Raw genomic sequence first — 15,820 nt, 5'->3', positions numbered from 1 at the left:
TTCAAGTCCGTATCTAGCTGAACAGAGAGCATGAATTAGACCTCCCTGCATACAAACTCAGGAAAGGGAAAGCTGCAATTGTCTGCTCTCCAGCAGACAACTGCATTAAAAAAATCTGCCAGGGAAAGCCCAGACAGTTGCATGGATATCACTGTGACCTGATACAAGTCTTTATCAATGTTTCAGCTAAAATTACTAAGATTATTGCCTGCATCCCTTGCTTTATTAGTCACTTTCTTACTAATTCACTTGCCTCAGCTTGCATCCCTCTTGTACGTACTGTACGTGACCAATGCAACCAGCCACAGGCTTGTTCCACCAACACTGACAGGAGACACTGACATTGGGAAGTCATGTATACCTACTTCAGTGCATCTGTGCTTGAATTACTAGGATTTCCCCTTCAGACAGGGATTTTAACTTCAGTAATTTACTGCACAATATGGCTTCTGAACATGAGGTGGCAGATAACATAACCCAGCGAATGAGAGCTGGATCACAGATTGCAGTAAGTTTCCAATAAGGGTCAGGAATACATGCAAACAAACAACAATATATACTCCAAACAATTTAGTCATCTCTACAATGGAGAGTTCTGCAGGCTTATACTCATGAATTCGTGTAACAATGACAGCTACAGGTAAAAGAAAATGCCTTACCAGTGCTTCTAGAGCAACAGTGGCTGTATGAGGAGGACACATCTTATAGCCAAAAATAAGAAATGCACCAAATTGCAAAGAACATCAGAAACAACACATACTTTGCATCAACAGATGAATGCTGCTATGGATATATTCTTATTCAAACACATATTGAAGTGAATCAATTTCCAAAGAAAGTTTGAAGTTTTCATGACTTCAAAATTCAATTTGCACAACAGTGCAGCAACAACAAAACCGAAGAACTAAGTTCTCCAGTTACCTGAGGGAAATCAGAAGATGGGATAACTTAGAGCACTGCAGGGAAAGAAAAAAAAAACAACAAAAACCAACAAAAAACCCAACAAAACTAAAGCAAAGAAACTATGGAAAGTATTCAGACTTTTCTTGGGAAACTGCCTCTATTTTAGTCCACAGCTTTGATCATTGAAATACAGTCTTCTAACCTTGTCTTTGGTACAAGGTTATTTTGCAATTGTTAACAGCACAGGGTATATAAAAACAGTAAAGACACTAAAGCATTACCAAAACCATTATGTCTGAATACGGGCCAGAAGACCTGACAATTTTTTCCTGCTTCATTTTCATGTAATTTAGAAAAAGTGTTGCTCCGCTAACAGAATAAAGCCTCCTATTATATCCACGCTACATTTGTATCAGGAAGTTCTGACAACTCAGATAAAACAATACAATTTAGAAACAGGAACTTAAATAATGAAACTCTCCACTTACAGAGAGGCTCCTGTTACCAATGTCCCAGTGAAACAACTGGTTGCATTTTTTATTACTGACTCAGTTACTGCAGCGCTCTCCTCCCCTTTTCACCTTATCTCCTCCAACTGAACATTAGCAACAGACAGCTTTGGAAAACTATATGCCACTTCTGCATTTGTACAGGACCAAACACAATGTTTTGGTTCATGTGCAGAGCTCCTGCACAGCAAAAAAAAAATATTACAGGCAGCTCTAACAACTCACTAGAAAATGTGCAGATCCATTAATCCAACAGCGCAGCAAACACACACCAGCAATTTTTAGAAAATGGCACGACCATCAGGACTGTACAAGGCTAACTGGAACAAGCCAGTTTGAAAAGCTTAGCATTGTTTAATCTCTAAATATATTACAGTTTGCAGGACTTTATTAAACTACGGGGAAGGATTTTTATCTGTGGTTTCTCTTTTATAAAGTATAAAAGCCTGTTTGTGAACCATGCAGTTACAATGGTTGAAAGCAGCACTGTTTCCTCTTTTCAAGTGGAGCCAGTTCATCAAGATGATTAAAGCAACTAACAACAAGCAGTACTTGAAATTTTCAATGGAACCATCACATTTATTGACAATGTTAATATAACTGTGAATGTGTGACCTCTCAGACTTTGCAGAGGAAAGGAACTCCAGGCAATTTTTTTCTTTTCTTTCTGAATTTTACTGACTTGGTATATAGTAACTCAGATGGGATGCGAGTTGCAGTGTTGACACCTGCACTTCAAGGGTGTCAACGCCCTTTCAGTCCGCTGGGAGAGGGGCAGTAGCATCTCAACTCTACCTTACAGGCAGTACCCAAGGTGCCTGACTCTCTGTAGCATCTTACAGATGCCCCTCTCCAACCTTGGCCTCACTAATATTCCTGGATGTAAAACTGCTCTGCATGGCTTCCAAAGAGCTAAAGGGATTCATGACAGCTCTTATCACCACAGTTTAGCTTTGGCCTGGTATACATCCAACAGTAACCACCATGTGTGTCATTAAAGGACTGTTGTATGGGCATTTTACTATTGCCCTGAGGAGATGGTAGTTCTTCCTTTCCCCCCCCTGTGCTCGGAACCAGAAACAATTCAATTCCATTCTTCCACAAAAAGCATCAACTCTGCAACTTCTCTTAAGCAAACGTCATGTGACAACACAAAAAAAGAATGCTGCATACCTAAAAATAATCTATATGAGTATCAAGGAAAGAAAACAACAAGCAATGATTAGAGAATACAGGATGAACTCCCAAAAGAATCGAAGCAAACTGCTTTAATTCAACATAGCTATTTGTTTTCTATCTAATTACTCAATAACTACCTGGTTAGTCACTATTCAACGCCTCTTCAGTTGCAATTCAATCAACAGTTTTCATTACCCCTACATTTTACATCAAGGCCTTTTATGATTGCTGAAGCCAACTCAATTTCTGAATTAAAGATCAGGGGAAAGTACAACTCAATATAAACTAGAAAAATCATTCTTGTATTGCAATTGCAACACACTTCTATATTTAACTAATTTCAGCATCAGCTTGCACGTGTTATTCTCTCACATGTTATTCTCTCACAATTTAATAAAATACACCTCTAATATGTCTTTCCTTTCTTCTGTTACCTATTAAGATTTTTTTGAGTCTTCACAGTCCTGGTTATAGAATATTCTATAATGCAGAGCATAACGCTTGTCCACTTAAAGAAGGTTATACTTAACATTTGCTTACGATAACTCAATTCACTCCCATATGGTTAGAAAGGCATCCAATGGAATTCTTAATTGGAAGACCTAAGCTATTCTAAGGCAATTTCAAAACCATCATGTCGCATCATATACAACTAAGCCCATTTGCTACCACTAAAGCTTGCCGATTCACACAGTTGGTATGAAAAAAGGATGAAGAAAGTAGAAGATGAATTTCCCTGCAACGTTCCATGGTGACCTGAAGTGTTGCTTCAGCTCTGTAGAATTTCTTTACAGATCAATGGCATAAGAGGAGAAATTAAATCTAGTTCACAAAACACCCTTATTATGCTAAGCATTTAAAATGCTGTGTGTTTGTATTTACAACATGCCCATGCGAAGATACCAGATTCTTGCCATGAAGGTAGTGTCAGATGACACTAGTATTTAAATTAAATGACTAGTATTTAAATTAAGCCAGAGTTGGAGTGTACATGAATATTTGTATTTCCAGGTAGCTCCATAATTCCAACTGCTAATTTTTAAAAAGTTAAATGCATAATGAAGGGCAACTCCTGAACATAGCAAAAAATTCACATTGTAGTACTATTTGCTGAAACTCCCTTCCCACCTCTTTATACCCCCTGCAGCTGTATGTTTTCTCTGCCTATGTATGTCAAGGAAGACCTTTCTTACAATTTGAAAACGCTGTTCATTTTCGAAAATGGTGGTATTACCTTATCTAGAAAAACAGAAGTTCTGTGGAGAGAAAACTTAATAGCTGTACAATCATATCACATCTATAGCAAGCACCTGTATATGAAGTTTATGCAGAAAAGCACTTTGGGAGGATAGGAAGGATAGGCAGAATAGTATCAAAGATAAGAGTACAAAATGGAGAAAGCAAACAGATCGAGAAGCTGTTATTATAAGACAGTTTCAAAACTATGCCTTGCATCTTGTTAAGGCAATTGAGTGAACTGAAAAAGGCTTTCCAGGAGGGAGTGCTTGCAAGCACTGAAAAAGAGCTGAAGAGCAGGGAATTCTGAAGAAGTCTGAATCAGAGGATGCAACTTCATTCCCAGATGAACAGGGCAAGGAACTAAAGCTTCCTGAGGCTTGAGAAAAGTTCCAGAACCAGGTACTTCCACTCACACTAAGTAGCATGGCTAACCTATGCTCCCACATGAATTTACGGAGGGAGAGCTACTCCCAGAAGCCCATAGCAAATACCCTCTCAAACCTTATGTGCCTTACATGGGATGAAATGAACTTGTGTACACACATTGAATTTGCAAGCCCTCCATTTCTCCAGCAATTATTTCATTCCTTACCTCTCCTTTCAAGCAGATCCTTTTATATTACTGAACGCTGCTACTGTCTTTGGACTCTTTGACAAGGAATCACTGCTGGGCTTGTTTAAAGACAGCAGTTGTAAAGAGGAAATAAAGTCAAAAAATGCTTAATTCATAGGGTGAAAATAAGTGAACAGAACAACACTGCCAGCAGAAAAGACTGCACCAAAAAGGTCTTGGTCAGAGCAGGCTGCTGAGGAACTCCCAACAACTATGAATAAAGAGTCATCTTTGACTAGATTCGAGAACTGTTCCTATTCAAACAGCCTGTCTGGAAGTATAAAAGTTAATTTTAATTTTATGTATTTTGGAAACATGATTAGATATTTAAGGTACCTAATGTACCTTACAGTGTGCATGATTATGGAAATGACAAAAAAGACAGAGAAATAAGTTTGTTTCTTCTTTTTATTGAAGCTGAGAAGATTCTGGAAATACTGGAGACTGTAATCCTATAAATCCAATTGTTTTGGGCTAGGTCACTCCTGTCTGAAAACCCTCTTAGAAGCACAATACTTATTTTCATAGCAGAAGTCAGACCTTTCCACTAATAAAATATAATGTTTCCTCCACTAATAACAGCCTATTATTTAAACTCTGAAAAGAAACCCAGCTCAAGAGTGTTTCAGAATATACCTGAATGTGGGACAAGCTTGGGCAGACTTCACTAGCCCATAATAAAGTACAATAAATTATCTCACAGAGCAGTCCCTAGGACAAAGAGCTCATTTGCATCATGAGTTTTCACTTAATGTATGTGTGTATCACAGTTCCACCTACAAACCTTTACTATACTTTGTAAATCCTGCATAAAACTTATGGGATAGTATCATGACTCATCCTGTAGCTTTAAGATACAACCCATGATTTTCAAAATCATCTACATTCTTGTCCTTCTAAAAGAATACTGCAGTGTGTACCACAAACTTGCACAAAAAAAGAAAATCAATACCCTACAGCACAAGAATTTCTCATCAAAACTACAATATTCAACTGCAAATGGATTTCCAGACCCATAAGGAATATTTTGCTACAGCGAAGTATAGAAGACATCATCCTGAACAAGAGCAGTAACAGCATATTGGACCTTAAATGATTTAAAAGGGAACAAAGGAGACACAAACCTCTGCCTTCTCTGTCTGGCAAAAGAGATAAGAGAAAATTACTACGATCTCTGTACTAAAATACCATCCTGAAAGTCCTACCGCTTAAGTCTAATTCTGTTTTCAAGGTTTTTAAAAGCACTTAGTATGTTATCGTCTAATTCTATAGAATATATATTTGATTTATACCTTTGTATATTAAGGCTACAAACACCAAGAAACAGTGATATGATTTTCTTTAGTGTGCCACATTTTCTAATTTAATAGTCTCCCAGGGAATAGCTGAACAGCAATTAAATAAGATTCACACGAGTGAAGAGTCTATGCTGGGTTAGTTAAGAATGAGTTTTCTACTTGTTGATCATAAAACCCACAAAAACTGGCATGTATCATTTCACAAACATACTTTAAATTGCATTTTTATCCTCATGTTACTGCATTTCTCTGAAAGAGGGCATTAGATAGCTGAGTATTCATATCTTTCATTAAGGGCTGCATTTATACCTACATAATTTTAAGACATTTCTGAACTGATTTAAAATACATTGCTCCTATACAGGTACTCATTAAAGAGCTTCCTCATTTTTACCTGTATATTCTGATTTCAATAATGCTTATTAAACATCCCACATTTATAATTAATGGCTCTATTCAGCAAAGCACTTCTCAGCACAGGGCCAACTTAAAACAACTCTGTTATCTGGCTCCCAAATTAGTAAGGTCACCTCAGTTTAATCTGTCTAAACTATTTACGATACTGAAAGACACAATATGTCTATCAAGAAGACGAAAGCACATTTTCTTGAGGAACACTGCTCATCTGAAAAAACACAATGGATGGGAGCAATAAAACTTCTGAATTAAAGAAAACAGATTTTGCAGTTACCGTATGAACGCTCCTACTCACAACATTCTCTTTTACCCTCCTACCCCTAAATACACATACTCCAGTTCCGCCATATGTTTGGCTTTCATAATTACAGAAAATCCATTGAATCTGATACAAGTTTAATACCTGCTTCATGTATGCATAGCACATGGTCTCTGCAACCCGCTTTCCTTCATCATAGCAGGCTCTTGGACCTATCGGATTCACATGGCCCCAGTAATCCTCATTTTGCTGGTGAACTTCAGGATCTACAGGGGGGGAAAAAAAAAAAAAATCTTAAATGATCTTCTATCGAAAAGGTGACTATATATAATGAATCTTTCAGTAAATCACTGGTGTTATATAGTTTAACAGCTTCTTTCTGAACTACGCATTTAAAAAAATACTAAGTTTCAACACCATTCCTTATACGTGTATTCAACAGAATGAGAAAAATTACAGTTATGGAAGATGTGAGACTAGTAAGATAACTGAGTACAAGCCAACAACAGCCATCATCTGCTTTCCCCTAAAAGAATGTGAGAACTGAGGGTTAAATTCAGCTCTTCTCTGCAAAGATAGACTACCTCACGGGCACAAGTAAGACTTATCTAAAGTAACTCAAGAGGAAATATTATAGGTTATGAAGGCTGTATTTGGAAAAAAAGCAAGCAAAGCATCTTCAACTTCTCTAAAATAAGAAACAAGGAAAGAAAAATGGACAAAATGGAGAAGTACTGCATTTCTTAAAGAACAATGAGTAGACTGGTGTACCAAAATGTACTTGCTATGTGTTTCTTCTGTTTTAGCCTAAGCATTTTTACTAGCTATCACTAGGCACAGATAATCAGGTTAGACAATCCTTTGGTTTGATACTGTAGAGAAGTTCTTGATTACAGAAAAAACAACCAATGAACAATCTCCTAGGAAGCTCTGTGTGTATGCGCTTTCTATGCTTTAAACAATATTTTGTTAAACAATCACTTTGCTACCTGTGCTGCCCTACTGAGCGTGAAGTTTGCATAAGTTACTACTAAACTTCCAAGTGTTACAGGCTAATTTTTGAAACAACTTTGACAGTCAGTTCTGATTAATCCTTCCAGTCTTTAAGCTGCTCACAGACATGACTACAGATGAATTCCTGCCATGTAAGAGCCACAGAGCAATGGTAAATGCAGAGAGGTGTTACATTATTATAAAAGCCTGTAGCATTCTTAAAAGTGCCCCAGAAGGCGCTGTGATCTGGAAAGTAATTCAGTCTCCATCTCCTTTCCGGCAGAGGAAGCCCTAAGAAGCACTAGGAAACTCTCTATGTAACACTGCTTTTAGAACTTCCGTGGAAACAGGTAACATTTTCTGACTTTATTTTCTGTCCTTTATTTTTCAGCAAAATGACTTCATCTGTTTAGTCAGAGCATGACATGAACAGACTCTCTCCACTGGCTTTACTGACACAACAAAGCCTGATAATGGGAGTTTCAAGTTTTCCACTTCAGCAGGCAGACTGCCGCAGGGCAATGAGGCTCCAAAATTTGGCTATTTTTGCCTGTTGGTCTGCTGTTCCAGAAGAGAGTTTTTTCAATTACAGAAGAGTTGTTGGGGCTTTGTTGTCTGCAGAGCCTGTTCATGGATAATCAAAGGCAAGGCACACTCAAGCCATTTATTTGGTTGCCTGGTCATCTTAGTGAATCTCTTGCTTGGGTATTTGCTTTGAGTCTTCTTGACTGAAGTTATTCCACCAAAAGTGTACTCCTTGAGGTATGGTCTTTGTCCTTTGTCACTTTTTCCCCCCTCACAAAGCTTCGTATCTTATTACGGAGATGAGTATTTTTTGTTTGTTTGTTTTTTAAACCCTAGACTATCACAACTACTGATGAACCGGTGACCATGCCTGCATACCGCCATGAACCTTGCAACAGCGCTATTATCAATTAGGCAAGAGTTCACAACTGCAGAAAGGTTCTCTAGTAGGCACGCAGTCTGTCACACACTCCAAGGAAGTACTAAAGATCCTCGTTTCATCCAGCAAACAGTTCTATCAGTCATTCTCTCGCTACTTCACATCTAGTAACAGCAAAAGGAAGGAGGAGAGATACGGCACCATTGCTCAGTAATACATTTTAAGAGACACTGCAATGGCATGCATGCACAATCACTATTTTCTTAGCTTGGAGGTTATGTCCTTGTCTCTTGCACTGTGCTGCAGACACTAGGGCGATTGCTAAATCGTAACAATTCATAAATACACTCAGAAGAGAGAAGCAGATTTGCTACTGAAATTATCTTTCTTCTCAGGTTTTCATTATGGCATCTGGATTTTAATCAAAGTTCAACAGTCAAAATTGCCCCACAAGCCCTTTTGGAATAAAGCCATAAACTAAGACACAGGAAAGTTACAGACAAAGTCTGAGCCTCCTTCTGCCACTCTGACTAGAAATTTAAAGCAACTACTAATGCCGACATTTTAAGCTATGAGAAGTACATCTGATGAAGAAATCAAGCTAAGACAGCAGTGAAAATCTATCAGTCATCTGACAAAAGGTTTGTACATACCCTTTTACACAGTCACATCTCAATAGCAATGTTTTATCCTTCTTACCTCCATACACCTCTGACGTAGAGGCCAGCAGCAGACGTGCTCCAACACGTTTAGCTAACCCTAAATTTTGGGCAGGGAAAGAAGAGCATAATTAGATCAAATTCAAGAATCTTTCAGTCACATTAACTGCTTTAGAGTGATCCCATTTTACATGTTTTTAAAGGGAATTAGATTTCTCCCAGTAGATAAATCTAGCTGTAAATCACCTCCGTAAGCTCCCACTCCCAAGCTAGAAGACTTGAGAAATAGCAGACAAGCACCCACATGTATGATGTGTTTGCTTCTGGGACTAAAAAGTTACACTGAACCAAGATAGGTTCTAGTGGGAGGTGTCCCTGCCTATGGCGAGGGGGTTGGAACTCAATGATCTTCAAAGTCCTTTCCAACCTAAACCATTCTATGATTCTATGAAGATCCAAGAACTTAAATATATTACACCCTAAATAAAGGCCAAGTAAGCATAAGCCATTCCAGTTATGAAATCAGGATCCTGAAACAACACACCTTATTATGATTACCAAAAGTTAAAGATAAGCTACATAAAGAAACCAATACAGATTAACACGTTACAGGCCAAAACGAATCACTTTCCCTTTATTATGCCCCTTTAAACAGCCCGGATGATCCTACCCATCACTCGAGATTATTCTGCATTCCATTTCAATGACTTTCTGGCCTTCAAGTTGGCATGGCCGATCAAAGAAATCTCTCATCTACGCTCTACAACTGTCTGGTACCTCAATAACTTCTAAATCACTTAATTCTCTGAATTGTACTCACTAGAGTATCACTCAAGTGAGAAACTCAGCTGAACTAATGCCCAGCGGATTTTTTGCCTCTTCATAATATTTAGGATCACTGACACCCCATTCAAGCTGCAGCATACGCCAAATGGATCAAAGAGGGGAGGAAAAAGCAGTGAAGGCTTGAGGCCTTGTTTTCATAGGCTGGAGGCCTTCTTTTCATAGGCTCATTCTCAGCATCAAAACCAATACACCAAGCTGCAAATGTCACCTTGTAATTATCTAGGATAAAGCTAGCCATTAAACATTGTTGCAGAATTTGCTAGCCAAGGCATGCACAAGACGGTGCAGCGCTCTTGATGTTCAGCGTTTACAGAGCCAATGCAGTTCCACCTAGTTCAAGGTTTCCTGTGGCAGAAAGGAGCAGCCAATCATGGCAAAACATGGGAATGTTCCACAGTCACCAAGGTGAGAAGTGAAGTCATGGGCACAACTTTGCTATAAAAATCCAATGCTCTCAATTGTTCATGTGACTTCTATAATTACTGCATAGTTATTACTCCATAGCCAAGTTACAGGCACGAAATTCTTGTGCTTTGATAGCTGAGCTTGCATGTTGTCAGAGTTCATCTGCAGATATATTTAAAGTACAAAAATCTTCAAAGAGGGGGGAAAAAAATGCCCTTATTTTTCTTAAGGAATCAACTTTTTAAGATGTTCAGCTCATCTGCTCCATCCTCCTCTCCCTCCAGTACCTCTGTCCAGGTTATATGATGTCTAGCAAAGTAAGAAAAAAATTTCCACTTACCCAGCATGTTTAGCGTCCCAATAGTGTTGGTCTTTAATGTTTTTATAGGATTATACATGTAATTTGGAGGAGAAGCAGGAGATGCTAGATGATAGATCTGGTCCACTACAGAAAACCGGGGGGGGGGAGGGAAGAAAGCATTATTATTCTCCTATGTAACATATTAAATGAGAAAACATTAGGGTCAAGAAACAAGTGCCTCCTTCGGCATTTCCTATATTGCTACCTACAGACAATATATATGTATACAAACCTGTTGCACCTCAAAGCAAGACTTACTTTTTAGTAAAACAAAAACTAAAGCATAGTATATATATAACATTATTGACACGGATACAGCAGTCCGTCTGAGTGTTGACATTTTTCACTTGTAAAAAATTTAATTATGAGTACCTCAGAGATGTTTAGAAGCTGCAAAAGTATATGCAACATTCTATTACCCTCAAGCTTTTAAGTGACTACCAGCTTCAGAATATCTTTCTCAAATGGAATCCCAAGCAAAGATGGCAAAACCACTTTTTAATATCAGGCAAAAACTTTGGGGAAAAATAAATATTGTATTTTTATTTGTAAGCCACTCGTCAATGAAATATTAATGGGATTAGTACCATATATATATTTGAAATACATACGCCAAGATATGGGCATGAAACTTCTGTCCTTTTTTCCCTATCTACTGCCTTTGCTCCACTGGTGTTCTATGCTGCACTTTGGATAATACAGCGTTTTAGCTTTATTGAAAAAAACCCAAACAAAACCTCCCCAATACAGAGATTCTAGCCTCCCCAGCTACAAAATGTAATTAGCCAACCCACTAGACCATACCTTGCAATCAGTGGAGGTATACTGATGCCTAACCTAGTTTAAAACAAGGTAGTTTGGGTTCTGGCAACAGATTGCCCACATAGTGCAAGTCCCAATCCTGACTAATTAAATTTGCTGTATTTCTGTGATTGTAGTGTAAACAAACCTAAAGATTCAAATCACCCATAGTAAATACATATTTCACACAACAGCAAAATAGAGCCTTGTACAAAAAAACTTAACAGTTACACTGTCATGAGTATAGAGTAGGGCCTGTGTGAACCTCAAAGTCCAACAAGGCCAAGTGAAGGTCCCACACCTGGGTTGGGGAAATCCCAAACGCAGATCCAGGCTGTGCAGTGACTGCATGGAGAGCAGCCCTGCAGAGAAGGACTTGGGGGTACTGGTGGAGGAAAAATTGGACATGAGCCAGCAATATGTGCTTCCAGCCCAGAAAGCCAACTGCGTCCTGGGCTGCATCAAAAGCACAGCCACAAGGTTGAGGCACGTGATTCTGCCCCTCTACTCTGCTCTTCATGAGACCCCACCTGGAGTACTGCCTCCAGCTCTGGGGTCCCCAGTACAAGACAGACATGGACTTATTTGAGAGGGGCCAGAGGAGGGCCATGAAGATGATCAGAGGGCTGGAGCACCTCTCCTATGAGGAGAGGCTGAGAGAGTTGGGGTTGTTCAGCCTGGAGAAGAGAAGGCTCTGGGGAGACCTTATAGCAGCCTTCCAGTATTTTAAGGGGGACCTACAGGAAAGATGGGGAGGGACTCCTCATCAGGGAGTGTAGTGACAGGAGGAGGGGTACCCTTTTTAAACTACAACAGGGTAGATTTAGATTCGATATTAGGAAGAAATTCTTTACTGTCAGACTGGTGAGACACCAGAACAGGTTGCCCAGGGAAGTTGTGGATACGCCATCCCTGGAAGTGTTCAAGGTCAGGTTGGACAGGGCTATGAGTAACCTCATCTAGAGGAAGGTAACCCTGCCCATGGCAAGCAGTTTGGAACTAAATGGTCTTTAAGTCTCTTACAACCTGAGACATTTTATGATTCTGTGATTCTTAATTTAACCATTATTCCTAGCACAAGACAACAAAATAATTTATGATTAAGTTTTATTCATTGATGAAGCTTGTAAATATAGTGACCAAAATAAGAAGTTGTCATTTCAAGTCAAACCTCATCACACAGAATAATTAACTTTCAGCATAAACAGAAGATCAGCTTCTAAGGCAATCTGCATGACTCCATCACCCCCAAAAGTTTTACAGTCTTGACAGAGTAATGACATTTGACAGTTAGTATGCTCAGGCAGATGCCACAAAATATACCCTCTTCTTATATCTTGCCATGCCCTCTTTGGTCTACAGCTGTTAATCTCTAGAGCAGACATGACCAGCTGCCTACAAGATGTCAAAACAGTTCAGAAAGCTACAGAGATACAATTTTGGCAAATGTGTCACATTGGTGAGCACTTATTCTCACACAAAGAAGTGCAGAGAAATACAATTTCACGTACAGACTGCTCTGCTATTTGCTCTCTCATCAACAGAAACTGGTATTTCCATTCATCATCAACTCCAGCGCAGAATCAAGAGAGATCTTTTCACAGAAGGTAACCTATAGATCCAAAGACAGCCTGACACAGTGAGTGTTGGAGAAGACGAGCTCCCAGCTCAGCGTCGATTCCAGGCCCTGCCTGCATTGCTAACGGAACTGAAACTTTTGGGATTCTGTCTGCAACATGAAAATAGTTAATCGCTCTGTATGATGAAGCGTGACACAGAATAATTTCTCCTTATTTTGGTCACTGCTGACATTGTAAGCTTCAGCAGTGAATAAAATCTAATCCAATTATTTTGCAGGATTTCTTGTGCTGGGGCAGTAATGCAAAGTAGCAGCATGGGGTAAAGTTTAATTGGTCTGCTGAACTTTGACATGCCTCCTACAGATGAGCCATGTATATGAATGAAATATGACTGCCTCAAGTTATGCCTCTGAACACAAGCATCCCCTTCTCACAGCATGGTACCGTCATGAAACCAAAGAAAAGGGGTAGACTGGAAGCTGACAAAAGAAACACTCAGAGAAGCTGCTCAAGCAGCAGTGGTTCAGAAAAATGAACAAAGCAATACCTAAAGCCACCTGCAGCCAATACAGAGTTGAACTCTGACTTGAGTATTACGCTGTTTCTCTCTACCTGTTCCATCAAAACCCTTTCTAAATCTAGTTTTCAACAAGCTGTGGTGGAATTTTCGAAGAGTGAAAATGTCAATTCAAAAGCATTGTGGTCACTGAGTAACTTACTGCCCAATCCCAGACTGCCAAAGCAGAAGTGAACACTTTCCTGCTTCCCTATCTCCATACACTTCGGTTTTGTTGTCTTTTAAATACCTGCTGAATTTCTGACACACAGCAGCTGCTATAGGAATGGTTCCTTTAACAGTATGTGGCAATTCAGATGAACAGGGCCAAAAACTACCTTTCCTTTTGCTGCATCAGAATACAGCTAAGCCTGTGATTATTAATGTGGCCAAGTAATTGTTAGCCAGAAATAAATGCAAACAAAATAAAAAAATCCCAAAGGTTCCTTATAATCTTCAAATTTATTTATTTATTCATTTTTAAACAAGTAGCTAAGTGTAACGGACAGCGCTTAGAAGAAAGAAGAAAAAAGAAAAAGAAAGAAATAAAAATAAAAAAGAGAAAGCACTCTTCTCCTGTTCCTTCTTCCTCCTTTTTCTTTTCCCCCAGCTGGCAATTGCTCTAAATATGACAAAGAGAAGGAGCTGGGAGACAAAGGTTTTCCTTGCCAAAGACATGGTCTTGCCTGTCTGAGTCTGGCTTGGCTTGCCTCAACATACTTCCACCCATATGCTTAAAGGCAAAAATAGACCCCTGTGATGAAAAAGTTCAGCAAGAACAGAACTACCAGATGGATGGAAGATGGGACATGTGGCCATGTCAGATGGTCATCTTCTAGATGAAAAGGACAGGCAGCCAGACAGCTCCAGGACCTTTCTCCTTTGCCTAGGAAGTAACCTTTAGAGTATCAAGCTTTAGACCAATTCAAAACATCACTCATTTTCCAAAACATTTAAAGAGCGTCCAACGTATCAGAAAGATGGAAAGGCAAGTCTCTTCCCCAAACTGGTCACATTTGAGCCATCAAGCTGAGCATGTTGAGACAAGTACAGTTATTTCTCCTTCCACCTTTTCTCTTTTAACTGCCAGGTCTAAAAAACATGTACTTTTTTGTCTCAGAATTCCAGCACACCAGTCAGACATGCCAGACAAAGCGATCTGCCTAGCTTGGCTGACAACCTTGTGTGCTCTAGCACAAAGTTGGCAGTTATTTAATTCAGGAGGCAACTTAAACTCTCCTCAAGCCAAAATTGTAAAAAGTTGTAAGAGGATTAACTGTTTGGGTGACTGGGACAGCATCTGCCGGAGGACAGGAACAAATGCATCTTGCAACTGATCTCCATTCCTCTTCCTTTTGTATTAGGTAAATAATAAAAAGTTTTACAACATTTAATTGTGCTGTTATGAAGCCTTCAGCTAGCTTTGCAATTCAGCCATAGTGCAATTAATTGAAAATGACTGTGTGAAAGGTTGTGCAAAGCTTTATGTAGACAGGTAAGGACCATAAAAGAACAAACTAACAATAAAATTCTGCACGTTTTGTATGTAACTCCCATCAGGGGCTAGAACTCTGTAAGCCACTGTGAACACAGCAACAAGAAGTGGTTTACCAAGCACAGGATGATAGACTAATGACAAAAAAGAAACATTAAAAAAAATTTTCATGTTACAATTTTGCTGAAAGAAAAGCAAAAAAATAAATCCCTTTCAAAATAGTACATACATATAAGCTGGCATAAGCATTCAAGCCATCAGGTACCCAGTGACAAATATAGAAATCTACAATCAACATAAATAAAGTTTTAGGAACATATTGCAAGGGCAACAGCAACTAAAATTTGTCAGTTGTGCCCTTTTCTATGTGAAAAGCTCAAAACCTCCTATAATCTAGCGTACAAGTACTCTGTAATACCTAAATCCAGACACAAACGTTCAGTCTTTTGTTTTCCTTAATGCTAAACAAGTACGATCAACATAATCACTCACTTTCACAAAATATTGCAATAAAACTATCTTCCTTCATATCACCTATCTTTATTTCCCGGCCATATCACTGCATGCGTTCTGCATGCTTCCTATGTGACTAGGAAGGGTAGAATCTACTACCTTTCCTATGATAGGAAATTACATTCCTTCATAGGAAGGAATGACCTTTACTTCAATTTCTGCCTTCAACATGTGTCATGGTACTAGAAAGGACACAACGGGTCACTAAATCCACTAAGCACCCACATCCATCACTGTACATGCTAGTCAGGAAGTACTCAGCAGAAAAGCTTTGATCAGAGGCACACAAA

General features: G+C 39.0%; 1 protein-coding gene across 1 annotated transcript in view; it reads right to left on the bottom strand.

The window, feature by feature from the left end:
• Positions 1-15,820, bottom strand: part of UXS1 (UDP-glucuronate decarboxylase 1) — a 47,619-nt gene that overhangs the window by 16,878 nt on the left and 14,921 nt on the right. Inside the window, exons 6-8 of the mRNA XM_009883063.1 lie at positions 10,565-10,669; positions 9,014-9,073; positions 6,562-6,683 (exon numbers count right to left, since the gene is read on the bottom strand). Coding sequence (XP_009881365.1) covers positions 6,562-6,683; positions 9,014-9,073; positions 10,565-10,622 — 240 coding nt within the window. The 5' untranslated portion in view covers positions 10,623-10,669. The remainder of the gene's footprint in view (positions 1-6,561; positions 6,684-9,013; positions 9,074-10,564; positions 10,670-15,820) is intronic.

This window comes from Charadrius vociferus, unplaced genomic scaffold (assembly GCF_000708025.1).
Source record: "Charadrius vociferus isolate BGI_N301 unplaced genomic scaffold, ASM70802v2 scaffold92, whole genome shotgun sequence".
Taxonomy (NCBI): Eukaryota; Metazoa; Chordata; class Aves; order Charadriiformes; family Charadriidae; genus Charadrius; species Charadrius vociferus.
This window is presented reverse-complemented; position numbering and strand designations above follow the sequence as displayed.